Source organism: Cyphomyrmex costatus, unplaced genomic scaffold (genome assembly GCF_001594065.2).
Source record: "Cyphomyrmex costatus isolate MS0001 unplaced genomic scaffold, Ccosl1.0 scaffold16, whole genome shotgun sequence".
NCBI classification, from domain to species: domain Eukaryota; kingdom Metazoa; phylum Arthropoda; class Insecta; order Hymenoptera; family Formicidae; genus Cyphomyrmex; species Cyphomyrmex costatus.
The window spans coordinates 822,620-848,524 of NW_017275609.1; the positions used below are offsets into that span (position 1 = coordinate 822,620).

The 25,905-nt window shown below is 30.8% G+C and overlaps 1 protein-coding gene across 2 annotated transcripts; it reads right to left on the reverse strand.

Annotated features, from left to right (window-relative positions):
• Positions 1-468: 468 nt before the first annotated feature.
• On the reverse strand, positions 469-21,327 carry LOC108771534 (glycerophosphocholine phosphodiesterase GPCPD1). Of its 2 annotated transcripts, none has more exons than XM_018536847.1 (14): positions 21,062-21,327; positions 11,837-11,952; positions 11,514-11,716; positions 9,629-9,798; positions 9,300-9,478; positions 8,959-9,096; positions 8,763-8,873; positions 6,957-7,110; positions 6,518-6,671; positions 6,117-6,342; positions 4,055-4,210; positions 3,530-3,957; positions 3,239-3,380; positions 469-2,899 (listed from the first exon to the last, which is right to left on the reverse strand). In XM_018536847.1, the coding sequence occupies exons 2-14, from the start codon at positions 11,870-11,872 to the stop codon at positions 2,633-2,635; spliced, it is 2,364 nt and encodes a 787-aa protein (XP_018392349.1). In that variant the 5' UTR covers positions 11,873-11,952; positions 21,062-21,327; the 3' UTR covers positions 469-2,632. The 2 variants fall into 2 exon arrangements, with proteins under 2 accessions (XP_018392349.1, XP_018392350.1); XM_018536848.1 differs by lacking the exon at positions 21,062-21,327 and adding an exon at positions 13,594-13,872.
• Positions 21,328-25,905: the final 4,578 nt, after the last annotated feature.

Here is a 25,905-nt window from a genome sequence, read left to right on the forward strand (position 1 = left end):
AAAGCTGCCGTTTGTAATTTGTCTTAATTAGGTCCCTGAGTTAATTTGTTTTCTTCAATTGCGTCGCACAAGCGACAATTCCCAATTTCCAATAATTGCAGTTTTATTCGTTAATCTGGAGATCAAGATGACAAATTTAATCGGCATTGATAGATAAAAAAACCCTGGTAAAGAAAGTAGATAGAGAACAATTTCTATCAATTTGTATATTATTTTATATAAGTTTATATCATATTCTATCATCTACTTCGCGGGCATCATGATTGATCAGCTATGAATTCTATCGTATTTTATCAAGATTTATACATATTTATTCCTATAAGACTTGATTCAAATTAGTGAATTTACGTGAACCAGATTTTGTATTCAAAATGATAGGATTTTTCTATCATTCTCTATCAACTTTTTTTTATCAAGTATCTTAAATAAAATCTGCTTCACGTTCTATTACTGACGAGAGAATTCCGAGCGCAAAGCGTTAGTTTCCTATTTATCTGTAGCGAGGTGTTTCGTATGTCTAATGAAAAAAAAAAACGCGAGTCATAGTAATGATATCAAAAGTCAAAACGGACGGTACGAGTTTGACTCGTCTTTATGTCATGAGTTATGGATGGACAAAGCTATCGGTTGAAGGGTTAACATTATTTTTCTCACGAAGGAACATATAGTACATTCAGGAGAACGTGTGCTAGAAAGCGAATGATATTTCTTGTGTTCAATGCCTTCTGAACGCACTTGGTGCGCTAAGAATGACGGAAGACAGACTGCACGCTCCAAAACTATCCTCATTGAAAAAGTATTCCAAGTTTTCAAAGTACGGTAAGTTTCTCGAGTGAGCCAGTCAGTCTCTGAACATCGCGTCTGTCTGTTGGGCATATACCATGAAGAGACTGCAAATTATTCGCAGCGTTATTATATATAATAGATCACTCAGAATGAGCAAAACTGTGCACTGACTTATCAGTATTGAAAGTGTGAAAAAACAAAAAAAAAATAAAAACGACATGTGTACGTGTTCCTTTCATGATTTTTCTTTATTTCATACGGTTACGCCGGTTGAATAATCGTGTAAATTGTTACGCGTCGAACAATGACATAAATAAGTGAATATGAAGTATTTTCTAGACTACGAAAAATAGTTTACCTTACATTAAAACTTGAGTTACAACTGTCAAAAAGGCAATTCGAGGTGCGGTGCGATTACTCGCTATCGCATTCGGCGCAATTTTTCGTTCGACAATTCATAAAAAATTGTATTAACTAATGGCATTAGTTTGCTCTCCGAATAACGAGCAACTCGCTCTTTTTGTCCTGTATGTTTTTTCTTTTTTTCGCATATTTATGTTATAATCATCCGAATCAATAGCGGAAGAGATACGGGAGAGAATCATTTTCTTCTCGATTATAAATAAAGATATACCTGAAGATATTTGTACTAAAAACATAACTCCCGCACCGGCTCATCGCGGTCGGACTTGCGGGAGTTAAAAGTTTTCTATATCCTGCGCAGGGGGGATTCATTAGCATACTGAGAAAGTTCTCATTAAAAATTACTAGAGTGCACGTAGAGTGCGTGGAAACAGTTGTATGCCGGTAGCTAATGGATTGAACAATAAATTTTCAATTTCTTTTTTACATAGATTATATAATCTAGCAAATAAATAACGAACTATGTAAGTATAACTAAGAAATACATTTAGATTCCTATTTTTCTGGGCACGTTTTTTGGGCATTCGAATTGTTGAATCGTTAGATCGATAAACAAATTGGATCTATGAATTCCTGGATCCATCTTGGTATGCCTAAATTCTTGAATACTCAGAGATTTCAATATTTAGACATATAGAATGTTTTAATCTTTGCTTATCTAGATTCTTCTAAACTTATTTTTGAATTTTTAACATTTAGATTAAAAAATCAGATATGGACGAATAAACTTCGGAAAAGTGCAAATATATCAGATCACAACTACCTACTAATAGAATAATATACACAAGAGAGAGAGATAGAGGGGGGGAGGGAGAGAGAGAGATATTTCCAAATCATTCTCGTTAAGGAATGATCAATTCCAAATGTCTTTAAAAATCCGGCAACATACTTTTTCCGACACACGCTGTACAATGCGCAAAAATGAATAGATTGGAAAAATGTGAGAAGAGTAAATCGGAAACTGTTCTTCGCACATCACGTTATATCGATATTTTAAAATAATATATATCAATGTTATTCTGTAATCTGGTATAGGATTTACCAAAATGTATTTCTGCATGTTTTACTATTATTGTTAGACATGGCTAGTGTTCTTCTTTTAATCGGTGGATCTCCGATTTTCATATCACGCTTTCAAAGTGACCTCACTGGAATGAAAAAGGTTAGTTTTTTTAGCAAATTTCAGAACAACATTGATCGTTTTGATTCTGCGTTATTTATATGTAATCTGCATAACGATTCATGTAAGAGTATTACAGATTTCAGAAGTACAGACGAATCCTCAATAATATTTCGGCCTATCAACTACAGTGTACAGTGTAAATTAGAAAAAAGTTATCTCCCTGTCGCATGGTGTAGAATCTCTTTTACTAATATTTCCCCACCAAAACCATGAGAAAAAGGATTTTTTAAATGAAAAGCATCAAAGACAATCCTTTGCTGTCTCGTCTTCTCCATAAAACTCAGGTAGAGGAGCAGGTTGTCCGCACATTACGCCAGAGACGCCGTTTGTTTTTACCGAATGACCGAAAGTATTCGCACAGGTACTAAGATCCTTGGTTATTTTATTAATCTCTATACTCTCTTCGCAATTGATTGGCAACTTCATGTTTGGTACGGAATATATGTTATCTCCAGCAACATTGTTTTTCAAGGATGTAGTTGTTGATGGTCTGTTCAAGTAATAATCCTAAAAAAACATCAATATTATTCGAATTTATATTTCAAATTTTATACTTCTGGATATATTTCATTTGGTACTGGGTACATTTCGGTTTCAATATTTTGGTTCAATTATATATTAGTAACGATAAGAAAGAAATGCATGTTTCGAAGAAAATATAATATTTCTTAAAAATATTATATTCTTAGATTAATTAAATTTTATAAAATAAATTATATATTTGTTAATTGTTTAAATCTTTAAATCATTAAATTATTGAGAGAGGATTTGCAAGTGCTATATTTTTTATACATTTTTATGTATGTTACACTATTACACTTTTAATATCTTTTCAAAGATGATTACTTTATCTGTGTTAAGAGGAGAAGAAATTTGTGTCTGTGGTGTTTGGCTGCAGTGTGCCAAGGCTATTAGCTCTTTTTGACTTTCTCTAGCGTCCACTAAGAATATACTCTCCTTCACTTCTTTTGCGTTATATTCATCGATTCTGAAAAAAGACATTCAAAACATAAAATATATGTATATATGTACACAAAGATTTCTCGAGTGAGACAATTATTATCTCAATATCTCCAATAATATCTGATTAAATTATTGACTTTTGAACTGGACTTGTATTCGCCATATATTACTTACTTATCATATATGACTGCATGCAAGCCGAGTTTTTTCAGATATTGGATAGTATCTTTATCATTGTTGTCGTCGCCCCAACAGAAGATAATTAATCCCGTATCCTTGACTAACTTAACCTGAGACGGATCCCGAAGAATATCTTCAGTATGAACGTTAATTCCTAAGATATCCGCAGCTAATGCGTGTCTCATGGCCATCGGGATGGTTTGACATCTTGGGTCGTGATAAGTGGGATATTTCGATGTAATACCTTGTGTTAAAAATACCACTGGATACTTATTTTGTTTAAGACGGATCATTGCACAAATATCCGGATTGAACGAAGAAAACACGATTTTTCGATCACCCCCATATTCTAATACTACTTTCAGAATAATGTCTAGATACATGTTGAGATCAAAAGGATGATTGAGTTCAAATGTGCCATCCTGTTAACAGAAATATAAAATTAACTTATTATTAATTATTTTATTAAAAAGAATAGTATTACATTATATAATATTATTAGAATTCTCCTATTCTCACCTTCAATTGCATAGTCCATTTAATTTCAATATTGCATCCAACGTGCTGCTCCAGTTCTTGCAGAACAGTTTGCAATGTAGGGAATGGTTGATGATCTTCCAAATCTTCGTCAAAAAATCTTGGATTTTTTTCACGGCCTTCGGCTACATGATAAACCTGAAAGAAAAATCTTTCTAGTGAAATATACGTACATGTATGATATTCGTTTAATCGTAAGAGTCAATAAAGTGTAGACCATATTGTCGTTGACGTTCAAAGCAAGACGAAACAATCATACTAGTTATGCAATTACATCTTGTCATTTCGTGCCGTTCGTGACATGTTAGTTGCATGCTATGATCGACGAAATTATACAAGATGTGCCAGAAACATTTTGGGGAACTGAGCTGCCGGAGAATGAGTATAAGAAACAATATTTATTACATTTTTTGTTTTGGTATAACTTTTGAAATAATTAAAATATGATATTTTCTTAATATTTTCTCATCTCCCAACTCAGTCATGAAATTCTAGCCTCGCACTTTGAAAGAGGTTTACTTCAAAGTGTGAGCATTTATATATTGTCGTAGGGGGTGAAACTGGTGATTGACAATTTTATTAAGAATACAGAATGTCTAGACATTAGAAGCAAATTCATGAATGTTACTTAGGCTGTATTTTGCATTTGCATAATGATTTTATATTGGACCAATTTGACTTGCTATAAGCTATCAGACTGAATGTTCATCGAATAATTTTGTTTTTGAAAAGAATTTGCGACAGTAAAGAAAATATCAAATTAACCGTGGCACTCAGTTTTAATTTGTTTACCAGAGATTTCTGCTATCAAGAGACACATAAATCTCGTAAACAGATATCAACTGAAACCTGTTTAAATATGTTAATATAATAAATTTTTTTATTCAAATTCATATTTGAAGAAAAATAAATTTGTAAATAAACATTCTATTTTAGCTTCTAAGAAAAGCACAACATATTTGCGCATTGAGAAAGAGTACAGTTTCTCGTGATAGTAATAATATTCGAGATATTGATAGATTTGATCGTTTGATAGCTTTTGAAAAAAAAGCATGCAAGTCGAATTATACATTTTGAGCGACAAGTTAGTTGGCGCAAGCGGTATAAAAGCTCACCAGTCTGTTAACCCTTTGCTCAGCTTTATCAACGAAATAGAGCACTTTACCCAACGAGTCCTTCGGGTAACAATAATCCTGTTGAATATTAAAAAATAGACAAATACGAAAGAGCATGTCATTTCTGAATGTTGGTATGTGAGCTGATGGACGTTTACGTACGACACACTCCTGCGTAGTAATCTACTTTTCTTTTATTATAAGAGAGTAATCTACTTTTTCCTTTATTAACACAAGAAGCAAAACATTGATACAAAGCGTTCTCGTAAAGATCCTATTGTCATTCAATTACTATTACATAAACAATCAATGGATTTGTTAATTAAGTTAACGGAAGATTGGTAATTAATAAAATTTTTTTAGTTAGGAACTCTCAATAATATCACCAATAATCGCATGATTAGTGTTCAATATACATTTTTAGTTAGTGTTCAGTATACAATTTAAAATATAATAAATATATTTTCTCTCCAATATAGCTTTTTTAAAAATTAAAACCTGAATTGCACTTACTTTTCTTCTAAATATTAAAAGATAAATACATTTTTTAACACGTTCTTCCATCGGCTTAATTAATTATATGTTCTAAGAGCACAATATTAATCTCTAAATATAATTAAACATACAATCGTGTGTGTGTGTGTGTGTGTGTGTGTGTGTTCTATAAAAATTAATTAGTGTTATAAAAGATATAATAAAATATAATAAAATATACATGTGTTCGTTCAAAAGTATGAGTTGTTAAACATATAAATTATAATTATACTACTAATAATTATACTACTAACAATTATACTACTAACAATATTGACATACATTGTTATAATACAAATATATAAAAAAATAAGTGTAAATACATTAAAAAATGCAAGAAATAAAAATGCATGACATAAGAAATGTCAAAAGTTATTGTAATAATTAATAAATACCTTCAGTAGATGAAGCTGTTCTAAAGTAAGATCTTTCACAGGTATTTCCAGCATGTCCATAGCTTCTATCTGCTTTTTACGCTTCATCGAGATGGATACGTAAAAGTCGTGATAAATCACAGGTATAAGATCCTTTGACAGTTGAACATCAAATTCAACCATGTCCGCACCATGATATGACGCGGTCTTCAAAGATGCGACTGTGTTCTCGCGTACATTAGCACAGCTGTAAAGATTTTAATTCCAAATTAGAACATATAGCACATATTCTAAAAAAATTTGATATAAAATTATAAATAGAATAGAATAAATATAAAATAGAATATAGAAATAAATCCAGAATTTTGATTGCACAGATATATAGATATAGATAAATAGTATTTAGATATAAATCAACTCACTTCTTCGTTTCGAATTTGAAAGATGTGCCAAGTCCTCTGTGTCCTACATCTAAGCCTGACCAACGCTGCTCCCAGTGCTTCGCGTATGAAATACTCATATCCCATGGATGATCCGGTATTGGTTTTATAACAACATATTCCACTGTCAATTGGCCTGTAATGTAAGATTTTATTACAGAGGAAATAATACATATACAATTATTGTTTACAATTATTATTATTATGTCTTAATAAGTTTATTAATTATAATTTTAAATCGCTATAACCTGATAAATTTTTATACAATCAACAAATATTATGGTTAAATAGAATAAAATCCAAGCATTCAATATATTCAAGAATTCTATTCTTAAACTTAAATTACACAGTGATGCCAATGTTTAATAATGGAAAAAAAATATTCTTATATATTCGTTGCTATTAGTATTTATTTACTTACCAATGGGTCTATGTTTTGTACTAGTAATTGGTACGGTTAAAAGCCCAACACTAGGTTGTAAAGCACATGGCAAGATGTAGCTGAAACCAATGTGATTTGGTGGTTCTCCCGGAAAACACCTTGAGCTGTACACGTAGTAGTCCACTAAGTACCCCTGAAAAAACAGTCTACTCAATACTTTCTTGAAAAGACCCTAACATTTTAAACAACACACACCAATGATTCTTTCAATAAATTTTAGCTCATCCATTTTCCGTGCTTGCTTCAATATTAATCATGTTCTATAATTAACAACAAACAAATAAGAGCAAAAAATAATTTAATTTTCTGCTTTTAAAGTAAGAATTTTGTTTCTTTGTTTGCAACAACAGATAATTTACATAGTTTTGGAATTTGTTTGGTAATAAAATATTACATTAATACGCGAATATTCTTTCAACATATGTATATCCTATTATACGTAAACTAAGTTGCCTGAAGCTTCCGGCGTAGAAATTTTGAATCGTTGGTAGGCAAGAGCAACAAATTTCTGGTAATCTAACAATGAATCGGATTAATAATTGCTAAACGTTGTACACTGCCTGGTGACGCGTATTCCGCAACACCTGTCGAGATCATTCAATGTTAAATTTCGACAGAGCGAAATAAAGAGATTAAAAAGAGTAAGTCAGTAACGTTTGCAATTCGGATTCAGAAGATTCTGACAGCATAGATTCTGGCATTGGCCGCACAGCGGTGACACGTACAGTACAGAAGAAGTCGGTCAGAGCTAGAAAATATTAGTAGTATACTAAAAGGATATAGGAGTGATGGGAATCTCACCATTTTCGACGCACACAGATGGATATGAGATGTGATAGCGTTGATATCGCATTTGAGGGGTTTACGGAATGGCTGCTACTCGCGTAAATCGAATAAACAACAGACATAAATATAACGAAACGAAAGACTCGATCTATCTGAAATTTACAACTATTTATCGACTAATGTATTTTTCGAAAAGAAATAAACACACGAGACGATTTACGAGAGACCAGCCGAAGGATGGGTCTGGTAAGGTAAACGACAATCAAAACCATCATATCTCTGTGTGATGTCATGTGACACAGATGTAAAGTGGTAGACGATGCTTAGCATCGATACATCAGATTGCATGTTAGCATCATCATTTGCACCAGAGGTCTTGCTTTTGTACAAGTTGAACAGGTTGTCTTCGTGTTCCTTGGGACTGGACACCATGCGATCACGTCGCTGCTGGCATTTCCGAGGAGGGAGATAGCTGCTGGACAAGTTTAATTATCGTTTACCAAATAATTCGAACAAGTTGTGAGGAGACGTGGCCAGCCTACTCGTGGTCTACTGAAAACTCACATGATATGGTCAATGCGTATTCTTAGTGTGCTCAGCTCATTTTGTGAATCACATCATTAACCAGAAATTTATTGCTCTGCCGTGCCAACGACTTTGTTGTTCTTCAGTCGGGTCGCACACGAGTTTCCCCGAGAATTTTAGTGCGTGTATGTAATTTTGCGTGAGAGATTTCAAAGGGAAACGTTAATGTATTTTGATTTGATCATTCATTGTAAAATTAAAATATCATATTGTACGTATTGGAGAAGCAGATGTAATATTTTTGGACGCATGAAACTACAACTGACATGAAGTTGAAGAATAAAAGAGATCGCATTTGAAAGTGTGTACACAGTATCAAAATCGCAAGCAATGCAAGCAATAAATCCCAGCTTTTCACATAATAGTGTATATAGTATGATGCCTTGTAATGAGACTATCTATATGAAAACTTACGATTGTTTCAGGATACCGAACGGCGACATTGAAGAATAAAAACTCGTCTTCATTGTAAGGGCGGCCGAATTGTTCCTGGACCGTTAATCTAGCCTCTTCATCATTCATCACCTGGGAATATACATAACTATTGTTTAACTTTACTTACATTATTTATGACAATAATGTAGTAAGATATTTAAAAATTGGCACCTACAGCAATTTCTGTAATACTGGTAAAGGCAGGTTGATCAACAATATCTTGTGTATCCATAGAAAGACTATCGTCTATACAGTCGCCTCCAAATTGTTGCAGTTCTAAAGAATTATGCCTAACTAGATTTACAGGTGTCATCTGTAATAAAAATAAAGTATACAATTATCCGTTTTGAAAATACTTTGTACGAAACCTTATTGTAGCAACTCTGTTTTATATATTTAAGAAATTTATTATTATTTTAAAGATAAACAGTTTATCCAGTTTCCTTTTAAGAATTAAAAAGTAATTTTCTTTGTGTTAGAAATACTAAATAACAGAAATAAAATAAAATATAATACCTTAATATGAACTTTTTTGTTTTGTAGCCGATTCTTCCACAATTTAATAGGATTGTTAAAAAGTTTAAATTGTATCACAGTTTCATCTGTCAGCCAACCTCGTTCAATTTTGCAGTAATTATTATGATAGCCAAATTTATCAGGATCTGGCAATGTATCATTGTTAAAATTGCTTGGTGCTGTAAAATAGATAGATAGTTTAATTAATTAATGCATACATTGTTGTCCTTAAAATATTTTTAAGAACATTATTTGATGTATTGTTCACATAACATTCGTAGCATATATTATAATTTTAGTCATAAAAAGTATGATCAATAAATACATACTATTTTTCCTAATTAACCGTGGTGTCATATGAGTTTCCCATCTGCGAATAATCAAAGTTTTGGCCGAATTTTTAGTGCCGTTTGATTGGCAGATAACAGCTATAAAATATCTAAACTCGATATTTGCGTCGGTGGGAAGAGAAACCTTCTGTGAGAATATTCGTCCATCACTGGAGTAAATTAATATTATTATAATATTTGATATAGAAAGCATAATAAATATGATTAACGTCTTTATAACTTGAAAAAAAAAAAAAAATAATAAACGCTTTAAACAAATATTTGTAAAGTACAATTGAAGAGCAAACTTTCAAAATTTGTTCAAAATTTATAATTTTTAGAAAACGAGGAAAACAAAAAATACACACACAAGAAAATTGTGCATTTTACAGAAAATAACAATATGTTAATTAGTAGAATGTGACGTATTAAACAAAATTGTTGTGAATCATTACTAACTAATGTTAAACAAATGCATTTTGCTTGTCTCTAGTTAAAAAACATAGTGCACACCAGTGTTGTGCAAGGTACTCTATTTTCAATACCTAGGTACAGGTACAGGTACTCTAGAAAAAATGTACCGAGGTACAGGTACAGGTACTAAAAAAATAATATACTTAGGTACAGGTACAGGTATTTTAAATGTACCTTAAAAGTATCTTATAGGTACTTTTATTTTTAACATGAAAGCTCAGGATAAATTGCATTTTGACAACAAAATGCAATTTCGACAGCTTATTTGTTAAATATGATCTATATATTTCATGTATCTGCACGTAATATTTAATTATTATACATATATCTTATGTATACATACATAAATATTCTATGCAAGTTTAATTTATAAAACCATTTTAGTTTTATCAGAATTGACATGTACATATTGACATATGATACATGAATGTAACAAGATACACATTTACTTATTATAAAAATGTGACATTTTAGTACCCCGCTATTATTAAAATGTTACTTATTAACACAGTATCTGAATGTGTAAATAAATTTATTAGAATGATAACATTTAAAAAATCATAAACATTTAGACTTTCATTCTAATTTAGATCATTCTAATAAATTTACACACTCAAATCTTGTATGATGAAGTTTTCAGTTAAGCAATTGTGAATTTGAAAAATAACTAAAGTGTACCTAAATATATAGGTACCGGTACACAAGAAATGATACCTAGGTATAGGTATAGATACCAGAAAAAAAAGTACTCGGTACAGTTCCTAGGTACGCAAATTTGTACCTAGTTACAGTACCTAGGTACTGCTCAACACTGGTGCACACACATTTCAAAATGTCTATATTTTTTTTCAGTATATAAATTGACGACGGAAAAATACTTTCTGAATCATTTTTTTCGAGGAAGTGTTTTAATCCCTAAATCTCGAGATAAACCACTATAAAAAAATATGGATGGAATATTTTTTAATGCTCTACACATATCCAAAGCGCATCGATAAGTAATACTTAGTTCCAACCGTTCCCTTGTCAGAGTAGCTTATAATGAGTCTTTCAACTAAATACTACGATATCTTTAACAAAAAAATAAAATTTTTTTGAACAAAACACATTTAAAAAATCTGCTCCTCAATTATGTAATTAAGTATAAACATTTATACCTATACACACATATATATATATTTCCTCTTAATTACTTTTAAATTATAGAAATAAAATTATCGAATAAAATTAATTGTTTTCAAGCTATTAATAATATTCAATACAAATTAATATAATGTATAAGATGTCCAAAATATAAATATTTTTATACACAAAAAGAAAAGAAAAATGATGGAGAAAAGAAAGAAAAAGTTTTGTAAAACTTTCACAATTAAGAAAAAAATAATATTTCTTTATATACACGCACACTTACTCTTCAAATATACCATCAGCTGCATTATCTCCATCTTCTTCGCTATAGAAATCCCCACTACTATTACTGTCTAACACTACAGGAGACTCCCTCTGACTGCTATGTTCTTGCGGCATTAGGATGGCCTGATTGTGATTCCAGGCACCTAACTCAGATAGATTTCCAACCACGTAGACTACTTCACTTTTCTCCAGGTTAGGTACCTTTAAATTTAAAGCAAATTATAAATGCAGATAAAAATATACATCTTTGTTCTGTTTAAACGGAAATTTCTGGAAATATTTACAAAAAGTATTGAAAAAAAGAATGTCAGCAAAAATTACCTGGACTCTAAAAATCCAGTCTCTTTTAGACCTCATGTTAGAACCTTTTGCGACCGCCACTTCGATGATGATAAACTAACACAGAGTTTGTTTGATTTTCTTCTTATTACTTCACCCTTAAAAAATATCGAATGCATATTACTATGTGCTTTTTTAAGATTATGTTCAATATTATTTATATTTCAAGACATGCAATACATATATAGTTAAAAAAATAGTTATTATATAATTTGTCACTTCTCTAACAGTATATCAATGATTATGCAAATCATTTACAATATATTCTGTACATAATAAGAATTGAAACTCTGCAGAAAAAGTTAAATTGAAAAATCAAAATTTTGTACATTGAAAGACTCATTAAAAAATCATTTACTAAACAATAATAAGCAATAATAAGCAATAAATAAACAATAAACAAGATATACTTAGAAAAGTGTCTGAGAAATATTCCATGAAAGATTTCTATAGTAGATAAATCTAGTAAATTAATATAACTAAACAGCGATAAACATTTTATGATGCAAATCAAGATAATTACTTATCACATTTTATTCTTTAGTCTCTCACTTAAATCAAGTGATATATGCTCTACAAATTATTTGATTGATACAAAATCTCATTATAAATACTTAAAAATATACTTTATTAGAACAATGGAAATAATCCATTGTTACAGAACAATGGATTATTTCCATTGTTCTGATAAAGTATACACACATTTGATTATTTCGGTTGTTTATATATTTTTAAGTGAAATGACCTCACACTTGACATCAAAATATTATTTGTGATAAAATTTTGGATTAAACATTCTCACTATCAAAATATCCCTGAAACAATAAAACTACGAATTCATTTTATTCCCTCAAATACTTTTGAAACAAACATATCTCATTGATTAAGAAATCTGTTTCTTGTAGCTGTACTGTCTATAATTAAGATGAAATAGATACGTAATTGAATGCTAAAGAGAAAGAAAGAAAGAGACAAAGTGAGAGATATAAAAAAAAGCTCAACTATAAAAAGTCTTTCGCGTTGATGAGGCTGCCTTGTGGAATCTTTTGCGCGATGCAACAATCATCTCTCTCTCTCTCTTTTATCCGGGTTCCCCCCCCTGCCTCGATATTGTCAGCACGCAACGGCACGATGCAACATGAACACAAAAAACGATAATTGATTTAGCCAGCGACTTTCTCCACGGAAGCGTGGCAATTTAACGATCGAGGAAAATATCGTCCGTGCGTGCGCGCGTATGCGTGTGCGTGCGTCAGTTTCTTTCGCAAAAACAATTTTTGTTTTTTTACTCTCTGAAGATATATACGCGCCTCGGGGATACTCTCTCCGAGAGTGATATCGGACAACGGCATAGGTATTTATTATTACTTAGAAACTCAAGGCTGAAGATAGAATTGCTTCTGGAATCTAACGGCGGACTTGGAGCTTCGCAGAGAGCGAATTCTCGCTGCAAGATTTTCGCTAATAGAAAAAATTGTACTTTGTACCCATCGAGGACGGAAGTCCATCCGTCGAAGTGAAAGAAGAAAAAAAAAGAGAAGGTCTCCCCTCTCCGATTATCGACTGACACACTGTATAAACTCCAGTGTTTTACTGTTCGAGAGCAACTCTTATCTCTTTCGATGGATGTTTTATCTTCTCCAGAGATCAGCCTCAGAACGTCTTGCGACGATTCTCTTCTCCTCGTCGCGATACCGCTCGGAAAACACGTTTAATCTTATAACGTACGCGTTACTTACGATGTGGAAAAGTTTCGACTCTCGGCGATCCCGTTTTCAGGAGATCCTCGGCTGTCCTCGCGCGATCTCGTCGCTGCTTGCCGCCGTTCGACGACTCGCGTTATTTAACGAATGCCTGTGGCAGTCGAAGTCGTTCCGAATACTTCACGGTACTCGACATAATCGTGACACGATCGTAACCTTGGCCCTGCACGAAACCAAATGCACCACACGCACAACGCACTGACATGGAACTGTCACAGCGATGGCGGACAACAGTACGGTACACGCGATGCTTCGAAAGCCTTCTGCTTCTACGGGTCTGCGTCGTCTGCGATGTCTGCGGCTTCTGCTTCCCTCGTATGTACCTTTAACCGCTTCAACCTATCGTGGACTGCGACTATAGGACGCTGATAGGAGTAGGATTGGTAGGAAGGGCGTATTCGAGCTCCAATAGAAAACTTTGTTTCGAGAAAGGAAAAACGTATTCGACCGTCGAGAAGTCCCTAGAACAAGCAATCTCTACAATCGGAGGCCACACGAATTCCCTATATTGGGCGCCAAAAATTAATTATCGTTTGGCGCATCATGCGATTCGCATTTTGTAATTGTTAAAATATAAGTTGGTGTGGTCAAGCTCGAAAAATGCAAAATCAGAAAGCTGGAGCTCCTAAGTTCGAATCCATTACATCGTTAAAAGTCGACTTGTTAGAAATCAATTCTGAAATATGACATAATTATATATGTATATGTAGAACGTCTATAAAGCTTGAGCTCAAGAATAATTTAATAATAAGAGAACAAAAAAAGAGTAATTTATCAATGAAAAAAAACAAAAACTTGATCAACTTAATCAATGATTAATGTGTTAATTGACATACTTTTACTGTTTTATTAGAATTGATAAAATTTTTTTAACTTTATGGACTCATCATGATGCCTAAAAAATTTTGCAAAAGTATTAGACTTTCTAACGTAAAAGCTTAAAGTTTCTTCTACAAAATCGTTTTTAAGAAATGTCTTTGAGACTTTTATTGATTATGAGTTAGTTCGTGGATTGAACCCAGACAATATAAAGCGTTTCAACAAAATTGCATAAATCTATGATTGCATTAATTATAATACCGACCGCATACAGTAAATTTGTCTTCAATGATTTTGAATATTACTATTGTACACATATATGTATTGCCAGTAATTTAATTGCAACCCAAGTAGTACCGCCGTTTGCAAAACGCTAAAGAAGCTTTTTTTAACGCTTTATATAAGTGCTGATGTGTGCTACTTGAAAAAATAATAACTGCATCAATATTACCTTGCGTTATCAGTATGACAGCATTGTGTGATTCTACATATATTTATGTCGGCAATACTACGAATTTTGACGATAACGATTTTAAAATTGTTGGTAAATTACTGTCAAGTTGCTACCCAAAATTGTCATGTTGTGAAAGCATCAAGTTGCCAACAAATGTGGACTCATTTACTGCAATTATATAATAGCAAAATACATACATATTTAGTAATGCATACTCAGTAAGCGATGTCAGCAACAAGACAGACACGTTTGCTATCTACAAAAAGAACATTTTGACTTTGCTCATAACTTTGTTTAAAAAATCATCCTATTTTAATTTAAAAAAAAAAAACCAGTTTTTTAAAACTAAATTAAACTTTGCTTTATCGAAATGAATTGTCAATTTGAATAAAATATTGCATCCTGAAATTACATGAAAATTTTTTTTTGAATAAAGCATTTCTGCACTCGTTCAATATATATAAAGCATTCGACCTAGAAATGTTTAACTAAAATTATTATTACGATGTATTTAGATAAGAATATATTTAAGGGGAAGTTATTTCAAATTATTAGAGTTGCGTTTTAAAAACCGACTGTGTTCGGCGCGCAATTTGGGGGAACTTTTCAACGTATATTACTTAAAAATATTGCGAAGAATATTACTACGTCGACTCGCCATCAGAGGTCTATGGATATTCGTAAAGTTTCTTGCAAGTGCTGAAATACGCGCATATCTGTATATATAGAATCTCGATTTAAGAACTAAAACAGGCGTCTAAGGTAGGCTTCCACTACGTTACCTTACTGATGAGTCCAGTAGTGGAAGCCGGGACGAAACGCCAACTTGTGATATTCTTCCCAATATATTAAATTAATTTTTAAGAATTCGGTTGCGGCTGTTGAGGACTCTGTGAAGTCGAAACTTTCCGTATATACCGATATTATTATTATAATAAATTTATATTTCTAACAACTCTCTCTCTCTAGTATAGCTCAAATTTGTTCTTGACCGGGGAGGTATATTAAGTTTAATTTGAAAAATTCATTTGAGCGGATATTATAATTTAATTTAGAATATATTTTAGATAAAAATATGTAAGGTTAAAACAAAAAATAATAACTATAAGTGTAATTGTTTCTGTTTGGTTTCAACGAACATGCACGGGCTTATTTTTTCTTAAACATGAAAAACAGTTTAAAAGATTATGTTATATTTAGAATATATACGTACAACTATTTTTTCTAAGCTGCGTTATTCTTACAAAAATCTTTAAAATTTTTTTTATCAATTATATTTAATAGTCGATAGTCGCTAATCTCTGCGTGATAAAACAAACTGAAACAAACACACATAGCACACATAATAGGATCCGTTAGTCCGGGGATTCATAGGTGTTCTTATAAATATAAGTAAAAAAAACTCCATATAATAGAAAACTTTTACTTTCATAAAACAAAAGGATTCGAGACGATGTGGCTAAAAATGTATGATAATTTTCTTTATATAACTTTCAAAAAATAAGTAAATAAATGCTTATAATAAATATAATAGTTTAAGCTCATAGGTTTAAGTTCTACTATATCTCTTTCCTTAAAAAAAAAAAAAAAAATAGTTTTACATGTGCGCATATGTAGAGGTAACAACTCTATTAATCCCCACCCAGCCTGTATTTGCGATGTAGGTAAATAAAATAGTAGCAGCGTGATCTGCGTGATGAATACGTTGAACCTTTATTTATCATGCGTGATGTACTCGTAACGTTTACGCGCGTGACGTTGCGAATTAGTTTGCGTAACGCGAGCGATTTGCTCGGTTTGCTCTACCGATCTGAATAGAAAGAGCACTAAAATGTCGCTCATCAAATCAGAGTGAGATACCAATGACGGCCGTGTAGCATAGTGTGTCTCTGCGTGATAAGAGCGTATCGAATTACAAGCGAGGGGACTAAAAGTGGCGTGAAAAAGGATCATTAAGGTCATGTGACATTTCTGCGAAACGTTTCCCGGGTATTCTATAGAAAATCTAGGAAAATCTCCTCCTCTCTCTTATCTTGAAATTCCCCGATAATATACGTTGAAATCACTTAGAAAGTTTAGATTTCCACAAACAGAAGAGCAACAAACATCCAGATATATTTTCTTCTTATGATAAAAAAAAATATCGAAATAAAGAATCGAAATATTAGGAAAAACGAAGGAAAGCTTTTTTCTCATATAATAATATCTGAGATACAGGAGAGATTCTGATTTTATCTTTGTGAAATTCTTTAGATTATATCACAGTTGAAAAATTTACTAACATAAATTTTTAAAACATTTTCCATGTGTTTTAAACTAAAATTTTTATGTTAATTTAATATGAGATGAATACTTATATTAGAAAGTAATACAAATACTATATTATGTAAAAGGTTAACACAAAATACACTATATGTACGAGTAACATAATTTGAAAATTGTAGAAACGTATTTCTTCGTAGTAAAATTAATATTTATAATATATATATGTTAAATTAACACATGCATTATTATTTATTTATCTTAGAATTTACATTTTTAAACTATATTATTTTTATGTTTTTGATTTATTTACTTATAAATTATGTTATTTCAATACTAAGAAATAGTGAACACATTAATTTAACGCAAAATATTGAAATAATACCATTACATTATTATATTAAAAATTTATAAAATGCAACACAAAAATTTTAACTAGAACTATAGTTTTAATACATTTGTTTTTGTTATGATATCATGTAAAATCCAAACATTGAAAACGTGAAAATATTACAAACTGATTTTTAATTGATATATTCAAAGAATTAATATTCATTATGCTTATCGAATACCGATATAATATTAATGTTTCAAGTGTCTTATAATTTTACGACTAACAATAAGCATTATATTGTTCGAGACTCTCACAATTTTCGCGTCTGTTAGCATTAACTTTATTCAAATAATCAACGATTCATTGATGACGTCTGTAAATTTTCATCATACTTTTTTGCAGGATGTATAGCGATATGTCCTAGTCATCGCGATTGATCAAGCATATTACGATCACTTTCAAAAACAATTTATCACAATTTACGCATTATCCTGACGTCTAAATAATATTTATCGTTGTACCGTTACGCGCATCGGTTTTACGTCAAGTGTCGGATTAATTGCGGGCACGACATGGCGAGATCTATTTTTCGCAAATGTTACTAACAAGTTACATGCATATAGCACAAACACGTCAGATATTAGTAACTTTGAGCCCGTCGCCCGATGCAACGAACAAACACATTTAATCACATGTTTTCGAGATATTAACATTTTACTTATCAATGATAGCCGTAATGATATACGTAATTAAAAAAGCCGAGTTAATTACACGTTTACCATATTATATGCATGTTGTTGCATGTACGAAATATTATTTTATATATAATTTACAAAATGTAAATGTTATTTACAGTAAAGATAAATATTACAATAATATGTTTATTGTATAAATATTTAGGCGAAAAATTGTAGCCAATGTTTTTCTCGGCATTTTTTACATTGTTTAAATGTGAACATATCAGAATCCTCGACAATTCTACAATGTTATACAAGATGTTTTATGTGAGTGCCTTCCAACAAGCGACACAGATGACACAGTGTGACACAGTGTATCAATACGTCTTCGTTGTTCGCCAATGTTAAACAAGGATGAGATGATCATTGTGTTGTACTGTGTCGCTTCTTGGAAAGTACACATGTTATACAACTAGCGATTCAAAATAAAAAAAATTTACTGATTTTAAATAGTAGATAGCAGTTATAAGCTCGTTCTTTAATTAGATTCTCGATTACTTAACTTCCACAGAGAATCTTTACTTCTCGTGATCATTCTTATCAATGTTGGTTTTAATTTTAATATTAGTTTAATCAATTCTTTTTGTTTTATTCAAAAAAATATTGCTAAAGACCTGCGTAGAATTTTACACTCTATTGGTATCCCAATGAAATTTTTCGCGCATCGAATTTTTTTTAATGAAAGAAAGAAGAGAAAGAAAGAAGAAACTTAGCATAAATATGAAATATTTAAAATATTTATCTTTAGACTATTATCATAATGTGTTTACTACTTTTTCTACAATATTTAGTTTTTTTATTTATTAAACCTTGCATTTTTTTTATGTATAATTTGATATGTTAAAACTTATTTTGTTTTTGAATCACTTGTGAAACTTGTTTTGTAAATCTAAAATTATAATTTAATGGCCTACGATATACATCTGTAAAAGTATTTCTTTTTGCTACCTAATATGATTACTTTTTGTACTTAAAACATAAATTTACGATATAATTTGTTTTTTTTCTGCCATGACATCTGGAGTTATACCACAATTGCAGACGGTACATACAAAAAGAAAATATACATAATAAAAGTTGAATTGAAGTTATCATAGTTTCTATCTATTAACTTGTAGAGAGAATTTTTTTATTAGCTTGCCCTAAGCTTTTACTAGTGCTATTTTTCTTTTATTAGATAAAAGATACATTCTTTAGATAAATTTCTTTTCAGAAATACATTTTTTGTCGATTTCAAAATGCTTATTGTGTTATATTTTATTGCGTCCGAGTCACTATTTCGAAAAACTACCTCCCAAGGAGACAGACCCTACGAAAATTGATGACTAAAAAGTGATACACAGTAAGCCCTTTGGACAAGCATATTTTTGTAGAATGCTTCAGAGAATTCTTTCTTTCTCTTCTTTTTCAGCAAAAATATTTTAACACATAAAGGTATACCAACATAGAATTTATGTTCAAAATTTTCCTTATTCTGTAGCAGTTAAATATCTTTTCACGGCTTTCTTCAAATTATTTCTTAGGATAAAAGAAACAAATAATCTCATTTAAAAAATGAATTAGATAAAAAGAAAAAATGTTAACATAATTAAAATTCTATTTTGAATTTATAAACATTTTTAATCATTCGATAATTTCTCTATTTTCTTAAGAGATTTTCAAGATTAAATTTATTTATCGCTGAAGAACGATTTCTTTATTCAATTTTTACTATATTTTTAAACGGTGATACGTATTTTATGATTACATTACATAAGAATTTTTTCTCTCTAATAAAAATTAAAATAGAATCATACCGACATTGTGGCATGTTAATTGAATTAAATAAGTTATCTATAAACGAATTCAATTATTTTATTAATATAAATAGATATCTATCTACAAAGTATAATATTACATATATCTAGGTAAATATTTAATTAAAACATAATTATTAAATGAGAGAATTAAATACTTATTTTTATACTTGTTTCATATATATTAGAGCAAGGCCAAAGCGATTTTCTTTTAGTGGAATTATAATATAAACCTTGAATATATTTTTGTTATTTTTAGTCATATTAAATGATGAATTTGAGAACAAACACAGACATCTATTATTCGCATTTATCTCGTAATTAGGTAGATGACACGCCAGGGATTTCGGAATATGATGTTATTATATCATGGTAGTCAGATGACATAGTTTTGGGAAAGTTGTTTATATAACGATCAGCTGCAGGCTATTTTCTCATGACAGTTCAAAGTCCAGAAATTCACGAGAAATTCGTCCGCTCTCGTATTTATAGCGTGTTAAAAATTACCTGTTCGAAACGTACTGACGTAGCGAAGCATGACAAACGCAATAAACTCTTTGTGCGGTTTTATGTGCCTCTTCCTCAATATAATTTTTGTAAAAATATATACAAGAAAAGAAAAGAAAGAAATATGCCACTGAGAAGGAAAGTAAATTTTAACAAATATTTGTTTCAATAGTACTACGTCTTGATGTTTACTTGATGGATAAATTTTTACAATAAATAAATAAATGTTTAAATAAAAAAAATGATAGTTAAATTAAATTAATGATTTTTGTACCAAATAAATAAATTTATTTATTTACAGGTTTAATAAATATTCGGCTAGTACTATTTGAAATAATATTTATTAAAACTTAGAGAGTACACACACTTTTCTCTCAGTAAAGATTGTCACTCGATCTTCCGAATACTGATACTCCGAGAATAATATATTGTATTATCTCAATTATTCCTTTAATATTCCCTAATTGTTCTTCTCTCGCGCTCCAATAGCTTCTACATTCAATTTATCTCTTCATAGCTTCCATTCTACACTCACCTATAGAAAGCGGACCGCGCACGTGCTATCTTCCGTCAGGCTGCATTGCGCACCGGGCTGCGACACGACAATCGATCATCGCCGATCTCTTCGATCCGTCGCGTCGGTGTCTATTTCTGTTTTCCGAGAATGTGAATCAGACGAGGTCGTCTCTCGGTCAGAATGTTCGGAATTCAAACCGGGAATCGCAAATAAATGCAAGAAACAAAAAAGAAGAAAGATAAGACGGGTAATCGGTTCTCGCGAAACGTAACGCTCCGATGCGTGCGAATGCTCGAGTACTACTAGTTTTCGCTCCTCAGTCGCTTCACTCGAACGCTTGGCATTCCTTCCTTTTGACATCCCTCCTACTCTCCTCTTCGAGTATACCTGTCGTTACATTGATACGGTTAAGAACTGACATACACAAAAATGTGAAGTCACATAAACACAAAAATTTGTTTTCTCATTGTAAGGGTAATATTTTACATTTGTCCGTTTTGTTAAACGACAAATTTTTACCGACAAAGTTGATTGATTATAAGATATAGGGAGGTACTTTTTATCCTGTAAATTAACATGTTTGAAAAATTTATCGTACGATAAAAATTGACAAATGTTATATTAGCTCAATTTGCTGATCCGAATCAATGATCTGTTTTTCAGCTGAATTTCTTGCACTTAGCTCTTTTTTTGCAGCTGAAAAGAACGGACTCAAAGTCGGGTCGAGTGAGCAATACGCTATATTTATAGTCTATATCCACAGAAATAAATAAGGGCCACTTTGCGAGGCTGTTTAGAGAAATAATTCGACACTAACACCAAATGAGATCGTGAAAAAAGTTCCGGTATTACGAAAATATCGAGATACCCCTCTTGGAATCGTGAACGTCGATATATTGAACACGTCTCTAATGATTCTAATCGGAAAAAAGACCTTGTTACCTATGGATGATGTCTTGATACCGGGTTGTACACTTCGATTGTATCGCATATTGTCATTAAAATACTTATGTAACCGCGCACTTTTCTCAGGTTTCGGCTCCGGGAGTCGATGAGATCGCAGTTAAAGCGATAATTCCGATAAGCTCTATTGTACTCTTGCAGCTGTACACTTCGACATGCTTATTTACGACATGCTTGTTTTCCAGCTTGCTCGACGCTTATCGAGAGAAAAAATTCAACCGCAATAAGTCACATTTATCTTCTCTTTACGCATTTCATTTTCGCGATAAATGTCGATAGCGGGTTCGCTGATATTATAGTGTCTTGCGCGTTTGATTATACATATATTTACATGTATCTATGTTTTCAGGAAATTACGAAACCATGTCGATATCTTAAGATTATTGTAAATAAAAATGTGACTAGTGATAGACATGATATGAGTCACTTTCCTTGAGCCTAATTATTTCTGATTATTCTATTAACTGTTAGTTGGACATTTTAATATTTTTCTCTGATTTATGATTGATGAACTCACTTCATATATACTTGTTTTCTCCTTTTCGTACATGACTATAAAATGATCGACCAAACTTAATCTCGCAAGAGAATCATTTTAATAAACTAATTGAAAAATTAGCTTATTATTATTATATTACTATTATTATTATTATTATTATTATACTACTAACAAGTTATACATTAAATAATTAAATATAAAACAGATATATTTTACATTTTAACACATGTGCCGTATTACTCTCTCTCTCTATTGTTAATAGTTTTATTATTTTTAATAACACAGAGTAAGCAACAGAATATTCATCGTGACAATAAAAATGGAAATATTATATTAATATTATAATATGCGATTGAAGATATTTATTTTAAGAAAATATTATAGTCCGATAAATGGGTTATTCTATAATCAAGATGCTCGCAAACTCTTGGTTACTGCTAATTAATTAATAAATTGGCGGCATAATTTAATAGCTGTCGATAGCAGTAAATAACAGATTCTAAAGTTCGATAAAGAAACTGCTTATCGTGCTCTCGGTGGAGTCGTCCAAGGAAAAGCACGTGCTGAATCAGTAAGATTATTCTCTTTCACATACGATTCGAAACTATACTCTCACTTAAATATTCATGGTGTTGAAAAATATTGTAAAATATTCATCCTCCTAATTCTTTTTGAATTCTGTAATAATTTTTTTTGACATTTTAATTTTCTACCTTAAATATTATGCTAATTAAGCTTTGTTTGAAACTTTTATACGAAAAGAGCTAAACTTTAAATCCATCAAGTAATATCACCTCTCTCTTTTTCTCTCTTATCATTCTTACAATTTTTACAGAGTAATTTGTATAAAAATAAAAAGTCTCATTCTCTCTATAATCTCCTACCGTTTGGCTTCTTTTCGTGACTTGAACAGAAAAATTCAAAGCGATATCGTTGTAATAGCACGCTACAAATAAGATAATGCCACCCAAGGTCAACGCGAAGAATTTAATCGATGGACAGAGCGTAACCAAATGCTGCATGTCTAGAATATTGCTGTCTGTTGAATTCATCTGTTGCAATGGAGTCACGGAAGGAAGCGATTATTTGATACCGTGTCGGACACGTCGATGGACAGGAAGTCAAATTAGAATGTAACGAATGATGGCGTGTTTTAGAATTAGTAGCGAATTCATGCCATTCTATTGCAGAATCTTCTCTTTGCAACATATAATAATTTACTTTAACCTTTATTTGTGCAATTTCTTTCGGAATTTATTTCTTGTAACTTGACAAACAAGAAAAAAATTAGAAACAGAAAAAAAAAGATGTTTTCGATTACTTTTGCTTGCGATTGAGAAAATAAATTACGTAAGAGACTTGATAAACAAATAAATAAGTCACAAGATCAATATTCCGTCTTCAAAATGTATTAGTATTAAATATTCAAAATAAATATCTGAAATTTCTGACGCAAAATTACAAATTCATAAAAATGCCAAACGTTTTTGTTAAATTTTAGATGCACTATTTTCAATGTATAGTTATTATTTGTTCTGAGAGACAACAATAGCCGCATGCCATGATTTATTTGGTCCAGCCTCAGGTACAGTTTTACTACACGGCGTCCCGGAGAAAGTGTGTACCAACAACATTTTCTTCTTTATATTCAAAATGATTCACTATATATACTTGTATTTTTTTTAGAATAAAGGTTTTTTTAGTTTACTTCACGAATACAAATGTACTCAATCTACCTTACGATTGAAGAACTTTTGCATTTCAGACAAATATAAATCTGTTATTGGAACACACTTTCTTCCGGTATATTCTATATTATACAATTATATTAAAAAATAAAAAAGTATCTCTTCATATTTATAAAAAATATTTTCTTCATATGATTCTTTTTTTTTCATCGAAGAGCATAATTCCGATTAAGGGAAATAATGGAATATGTTTAAATGATGCAAACATGTTTATAGGGCTGAAAACATAAATTCCTTTCGGAAGCATGCTCTTTGACTGCTTATGTAATATCGACTTAATCTTTCTTACAAATATACAGTGCCTCTACTCAACCCTATTATATTATTTTAATCAAATAAAAGTTTCTACAAACTTATTGATCATCGAAAGATTTTAGATATACAAAATTTAAATCAATAAACTTTATAATAAAATGACAGATTTGGTGCATTTAAAGAATTGTAATAAAGAATTTTGTATCACTGTTAAATTTATAATGTCAAATTTAACCCAATGTAAGTCGCCACTGCTCCTACTAAATATATCGTTATTTTATACTAAAAGGATAATTAAATTTGACACTATATTGTGTCAATTTGACACTATTGTACTATCAAATTAGTACTGACGTATGTATAGTGTCAAATATAATAATCATTGTTTTTTTTTAGTATAAGATAATAATATATTTAGTACACTATAATTAAGTAAGAATGATACATATTAAGTTGACAGACATTAAGGTATATTTAATAATGTTTTTTTTAGTTAAGTATTCTATATTATAATTCTTTATATATATGTATATATACAGGGTGGTTTTTTTAACCTGAAACTTTCAAATATCTCGAAAACTAAATCCAATAGACAAAAATGTTTCAAATAAAAATGGAACGGTGTCGAGGGGGACACGTTTTAGTCACGTTGTTTTTTTTCTAAGTGGGGCGCTAAAAAGATATGAAGGTCACCTCCACTTTTTTAAATGGAATTATGTAATTTTTTTAGATAACGTGATTCCTCTAATTATTTTACATATAAAAGTATTAAGGTAGAGATACCAAAAAACCAATAATTTTCGAGATATTTGAAAGTTTCAGGTTAAAAAAACCACTTTGTATAATATACATATATATGACTGTAATAACTTTTATTTTTATAAAATAACGATTTAATATTTTGATAAATCTCTAACACAATTATAATATTTCACACAGAATTATAGTGATATGATTCATTAGAGACACCCTGTATATTATAAGCCTAATATCGACACGTTACGTGTAATAGAAAACACGAGATCGCATCGATTGCGTCAATAGTATCATGTGTTTTTTAACATTGTCAATAGTTTATCGTAGAAGTGTGTCACAATGTTAGAGAGACATATTAAATTGTACTTATTACGTAATAATTATGTACAAAAGCTATTTGTAAACAATCTAAACTTTATAAGGAAAAAAATACGAAGCACAACGATATCTAAACAAGCTAAACATAAAAATACAGAGCAACAAACAATTGAGATTTGTAAGATAACAAAAAATGTATACAAAGAAAAAATTGACACACTAAAAGAATAAATAGACATGCATATCATACGAATTTGGATTATAATTTTTGAAATTATTTGTGTTCCTTAATTAAATCAAAATGAAAATAACTTGTTTTAAAG

Bases quoted from the DNA above. Each gene is read 5' to 3' on its own strand.
- LOC108771534 (XM_018536847.1), bottom strand. From the start codon at position 11,872: ATGAGGTCTAAAAGAGACTGGATTTTTAGAGTCCAG. The intron at 11,717-11,836 runs GTAATTTTTGCT...TTAAATTTAAAG, and splicing joins ACTGGATTTTTAGAGTCCAG to GTACCTAACCTGGAGAAAAG. The intron at 9,479-9,628 runs GTATGTATTTAT...TCTATTTTACAG, and splicing joins ACGGTTAATTAGGAAAAATA to CACCAAGCAATTTTAACAAT.